We start from the raw sequence: 6,077 nt of genomic DNA, 5'->3' as shown, positions 1-6,077 counted from the left end.
ATTTTCCCTTGACCACTCTTAGCTTTTCTTTATGTGGTGGGTCAATCAGTTCCCCCTTCAAACACTTTCTTAGCAAAGTGGACATCAATCATTGCCTTGATGTTACATTATAACCTTTCCAAATAGAACTGGACTCCCTTTCCCAGAATTAACCCCACTGAGGGGCTGCAAAACAAAATTTTTTTTTTTTGTTTTTACAATAAATGTACCTGCAAAAAAGCAGAGTCTCAGGACAGATGATAAGAAAGTGTAAAACAAAAGAAGAATGGTACTTTACTGGAGTTTTTTCCTCTGTTGCTTATGTGTAGTTATGATAGTTCTTATATTATCCTTTGTCTATTTATTCATGCTCTGTCCGCTCTGCTGCTCTAATAATGTGAATTTCCCAACTTTGGGACTAATAAAGGCCATCTTATTTTATCTTACAACTAAAATACATTTTATTAAGGGATTGGTCTTTAAATATTTTGTAAGTATTCAACAGGCATTTACTGGAAATTCACTGGTGTTACTGTAATAAGGATGTGGTTCATTTCTTTGCTGTGAGTGTAGCTGTGAAACCTGCTACACTGGATCTGCTTTAATTTAGGTCAGGTTCATGTAATGTTATTTATTTATACCTTGTCACATGTTAAAACAAATGTAGGTTGTTGTTGCCCAAGGTGCTAATTAGAAGAGGCGTAAAGGAATCTTGTACTTCAACATCAACATAAGTGATTTTCTGCCAATAGTGTACTTGAGACTAAAGAGAGTATCAACATATAACATGCATTAAAAGAGACCTTTTGACCTTCAGTATTTGTCAAATGTAAATGAAAGCAGAGCACTATAAACCAGATTATTTCTAAATCATCATCATCATCATGTTGCTTTGCAATCTGCCTGCTAAACTGACCAATTTTTTGGACATTTTTATTTCTGTATGTCTTATATATTATGACATCATCGTGTTGCCTAGCAATAAACTGGAATCACAGGCCAAACAATACTGTAGCATGGGCATGTACTGGTTGCCACCATAGGCAATTTTTCAGTTCAGTTCTTGCTTTGTGTGACTGTAATGCACATTCAGTTTCAGTTTTAAGCATTTGTTCACTATAACTATTGTTGGTATGCTGAAAAACTTGTTGAAGATGTGTGCACGAAATATTCTTGGGTAAGTACAAAAGAACGTGCAAAACAAGTCAGGGCCACGCCATCAGCCGATAAATGGTAAAATAATCCACCAGCACTACCTGAAAGTCAGTCAAGTGGTGTCAGCTGAGGTTGCCTTGTCCTGTCTGATCTCTTCAAGTAAAGCTGTGGTAAGACGCTCATGTTCTTTCTTTTTTAATGAATAATTGGATGGTGTAGAATCTAAATGTCTTCAAAAATGTTATCTAAAAATAGAAAAAAAATGTTTGCTCCAGCGCAGAAAAAAACTCTCCAGCTATATTTTTCTTTGAGTTACTTTCGCTTTAAAAATGTTGTCAGCCCTTTTTTTTCCATTTAACAGAAAGTATGACTTGTTTTTTGTGTTACTGTGTGCCAAGTTGAACCTTATTCTCTATTATTCCACATCTGTCTATGTCAGGAAGGTAAAGTGAGCTAACATTAAATCGAAATGACTAATAACATAAGTGGGGTGGGTTCCACAGTCTAGTGAACAGTCTATCTGTTTCTAAAAGGGCTGAAATTTGATCAGAAACGTGCTAATTGAGTCTGAAGAGGAGGATTTTTTTGTACTATAACATAACTCCTCCTGTATATTTTATACTTGTGTTGTGTTAGTACGAGAGAGTATCTCCAGCTGTCCTCCTAACATGATTATTCTCTTTCAGAATAAATCTCAAAAGAGGAAAGCATCAAGATGGCGGTAAGTGGCTGTATGTGCTAAATCATGTATTAGTAGTTTCTTATGGTTTTTGTTGAGTGTTTAATATTATTCTTCCTTCAGAAGAGGAATAATAGCAATTGTTTTAGCAAAATAGATACTGAGGATTATTACAGCAGTATTCAGCTCCTTCTAACCAAAAGGCTGTGATTAAACAGCATAATACTGCCAAATAGACTTTAGACAGGTGTTGAGGTTTGCGTAGCAGCAACATGTAGTTTATTACATTACTATAAATCAAGTTTTAGGTGGTGTTCAGTCACGTGCCACATAAGTAGGCTTAAGGGGGGGCAGGCATCACTGCAACCAGTGGGGGACGAGGGAAGGGGAGAAAGCAGAGAGAGAGGACAAAAGGCAAACCATGCCTGACCTAAAAAAAAGAATTTATATAGCAGAATAAGATAAGAAAACTAAATGCTTTTTCATATTCAGTCTTTATAGTAAGTAGTTGTGGCCATGCTAATCCTCTGCAATCCAACAGGGGGTGCTGCAGCAACCCTTACTTGCTACAGCCTTGTAGCGCACACATTCTGTGTTAGTAATTAGTAATTATCAGTCTGCATGTTATATTAATGATGCTGTTGTATATTGTTTATAAGAGCGGTGAAGACACAGCTGCCCCTCCATTTAATGGCAATGCTGACCACACTGATGAGGAAGACTCAAGCCAAGACGAAACAGAGGAACAAACTGTAGAAGCTTTACAAGAACAGCTTTGTGAAAAAGATAGAGAGATCCAGGTGTTGAGAGAGATCCTCTCAATGTCACACATAGGTCAAAACCCTGACCCCTCACAACCAGAAAAGAGGGCCCAGAATGACATTGTTATCCTCATTGACTCCAATGGAAGATTTATACGTGAGAAGAAACTTTTCCCCAGGGACAAAGTGGCTAAATTTGATTGTCCAAACACTCAAAAAGCCATTGAGCTTCTGTCAGAGGAGCATCTGGGAACTCCAACCCACATCATCATCCACACTGGCTCCAGTCAGCTGAGGCAAGAGCAGGACAGACTGTCAGAATCTCTGAAAGGAGTCATAGAGAAAGCTTCCAACACTTTCCCCGAGAGCAGAGTGGTCATGTCAGCCCTGCTTCCAATGAAAAACATGCACTGTGACACCATCAACAAGATCAACAGCAGACTAGAAAAAGAGTGTGAGGAGTTGCCCAATGTCCACTTCGCCAAACACCCTACCATAAACATAAATTGTCTTTATGATAAAGTCCATCTGTTGAAAGACAAAGTCCGCATTTTTGCCCGGACACTAAAAGACGTGGCTCTCGACAGATACCCATCCACATACCAAACAACTGTACCAGGAAGAAGCAGCTCAACATATATTCAACAACAATAAAGATGTAATTTTAATTGTAATTGTTCCCAAAACCTAGTTTTAGTTTGCTATAACAACCTTGGTACAGATTTATTCAAACCAACTTTGTCATCACAAGAAATTGTAATAGTGATCTTCTCAGTTTGTGAGTCTGTGTCTTTGAAAAAATAAATTGTATTTTTGTTCCATATTTAAGTTTATCTGCTTAAAATCTTGTTGTTTTTTTTGTCTTACCAAAGCTGTTTAATATATACTCAAAAATGTTGTTAGTCTGATTGTGATGTATTCAAGTTAGAGACTAAATATTATACATATTGTGAACTGACAGCATCCACATGCCAGCCATAGGAGACAGACTTCTGTAAAAATTCACCAATAACAAAATCCAGGAAAAAAAGGAGATTCCTCCAGGAAGTTTAAAAAGGGGCGCATGACAGATGCCACAACAACAACAGAGACATACTAAGGCTGTAAACACAACAACACGTGAGAGACGAGATTCAGACTAATTATCAGCAGCTGGAAACAATCAGGTGAGTGACAGACATGCAGTAAAGTAACACAAGATATCACAGAAAACTAACCCACAGAGTAAAACAGGAAACAACCTGAGAAGAACACTAACCTGAATACTTGACATTTGATAATAAACCAAATTAAAGATTAAACATTATACAAAGCACATCTCAGAGGTTAAAGGTAACGGAAGCAAACACAAGAAACTAAATCTAATTAACAAACAACAACCAACTGGTCTCCCAAAGAAAGAAGAATAAAGAAACACGACTGATGACTAAAAGCAAAATAAATAAATAGATGAATAAATAAATAAATAAATTAATTAATTAAATAAAAAAGAATCTTAGAAGCTCATAAACCCTGGGTCCAAGATCCAGGACCATGAAAACATGACTCTTTTTAGTTCTTGTTGTTTTTAATATGACATTTTAGGCTCAGTTCTTGTTTCATTTTGGACTTTAAGTTTGAACACTGAGCTGTCCTGCTTCCTTTAAAATATGTTTTTAATGTGACTTTTCCTCTTTTTCATAAAGGAAGGTTGCTTTCATTTGGTGTTAGAGCCAAATTTCCTAAAGTATATTTTGATTGATATTCTGTTTGTAAATTATTGTACAGATGATGAATGAACATGACAAATAAGAAGTCACTTGTACTTGTGTGTATTTTAAAAACAACAGCAAGACAATGAAAATAGATGTATATTTTTATAGGTTTCATTTTATTGTAATTTGTCCTTATTACAAATAATTTATTGTGATGTTTGGCAAAGCATCGTGGTTAACACGCCTACAATTAAAAGCTTTACAGCTCCAAAAGGTTTAACTTTATGTTTTTCTGGATGAAATATTTCAATATTACACATCTACAATCCAAGCATTTGATATAGTTTGAAATTTAAGCACTGAATGAACAAAAAACAAAGAATTTGTTGTTGATTAAAGTATTACAGAGGCACACGTTCATTCAGTGTTTAATGTTAAGTTGACAGCATCATACTTTAATAGAAAATTTACTCAAGCATGCTTTAAGTTTTAAAATGAGGAAGAAAATGTGTTTTGCGGGAAGCAATTAAAGTAAATTCCATTCTTCACGAGCAAATATGTACGTTTTGAACTTCTTTTCAGAATAAAAATGATTGAAAACAATACTTATAGACATGTGAAAAAGGTAGAGGAAGAAAGTATTGGTTTGGTAAAAAAAAAAAATAGGGCCTTAAAAAATGTACTGTATAAAAATAACAACAGATTACTTGGGACATTTGACCTAAATGGTTTATTCAACAAATATATTTGTTGACACCTTTATCTTTTTATCATTACATCCCTGAATTTAATTACTGTAAACTTGGTTCATAAATGAAGACAATATGATAAAAAATCTAATGAAATCAAAACTATAAAGACAGTTTGTGTCACTTTTCTTTGTTTGCTTCAGACGTTATTGCTGCCATCTGCAACTCATCAGGCTATAATAAACCACCTGCTCTCACAAGTGTCTATTTTATCACATTATAAGCAAAAGGTCCATGTTGATTCTTGACTTAAATAGGAACACATGGTACACATATAGATTACTATATTACCTGTTACTTTACTGATAAGTAATCAGTAAAGTGCGGACTTTGTCTTTCAACAGATGGACTTTATCATAAAGACAATTTATGTTTATGGTAGGGTGTTTGGCAGCAGTGTACTACAGGCATAAATCTGGACCCCTAGATAAAACATTATGGCATTATAGCAGTGACAACTCCTCCACAGTAGCAGGTGGGATTTTTCTTTTTTGAGGACGGCTCCTTTTACCTTTCAATACGGATGGTCTGTTTATGTTTTGATAAAGAGCCTTTTTTTGGGCAGCTGAAGAGGAGAAGTCTATCTTATGGCCAACCTCTGGCTGTATCTTGGTCACATTACCCAGCAAAACCCAGTATGCAGGTTCATCTGTAACAGTCCTTGTGCCACAGATCAACACTGTTGCTTCTACATTAAACAGAAGAGCAGTGACGTGGGTGCAGGTCTCCGCGACTCCGGCCTTACAGGTGCAGCGGGCGGCTTCAACCTTCCCTGTGATGCTCACAGTGACCCATGGCTGCAATGCTGGTTCATTCAGTCTTTGAGAGTGCAGTACCTGAAACACACACAGACAAAGTTAATTTAAAGACAAGAACTATGAGCCAAGGCTGACATAAATGTGTTTTATCTACTTTATGTAACAAAGTGTTTAGAAAGTTGGCACATACATGTAATTTTTCATTTTTTTATGCATCCATCTATAGAACGCTGCATGTTATAGTGTAAATCTGCCTGTTCTCTGTCAGAAACCTGCCTGCAGAAAATGAACCTAAAGTATGT

The 6,077-nt window shown here is 36.0% G+C and overlaps 1 protein-coding gene across 1 annotated transcript; it reads left to right on the top strand.

Annotated features, from left to right (window-relative positions):
* The first annotated feature begins 1,272 nt into the window (after positions 1-1,272).
* Positions 1,273-3,384, top strand: LOC146390081 (uncharacterized). The gene is made up of 3 exons (XM_084918054.1): positions 1,273-1,304; positions 1,821-1,855; positions 2,473-3,384. The coding sequence occupies exons 2-3, from the start codon at positions 1,850-1,852 to the stop codon at positions 3,226-3,228; spliced, it is 762 nt and encodes a 253-aa protein (XP_084774180.1). The 5' UTR covers positions 1,273-1,304; positions 1,821-1,849; the 3' UTR covers positions 3,229-3,384.
* Positions 3,385-6,077: the final 2,693 nt, after the last annotated feature.

This window comes from Perissodus microlepis, chromosome 3 (assembly GCF_051167445.1).
Source record: "Perissodus microlepis isolate ML-2025 ecotype Zambia chromosome 3, ASM5116744v1, whole genome shotgun sequence".
NCBI lineage: Eukaryota > Metazoa > Chordata > Actinopteri > Cichliformes > Cichlidae > Perissodus > Perissodus microlepis.
Note: the sequence above shows the minus strand (reverse complement) of the source record. Positions and strands in the feature narration are given on the sequence as shown.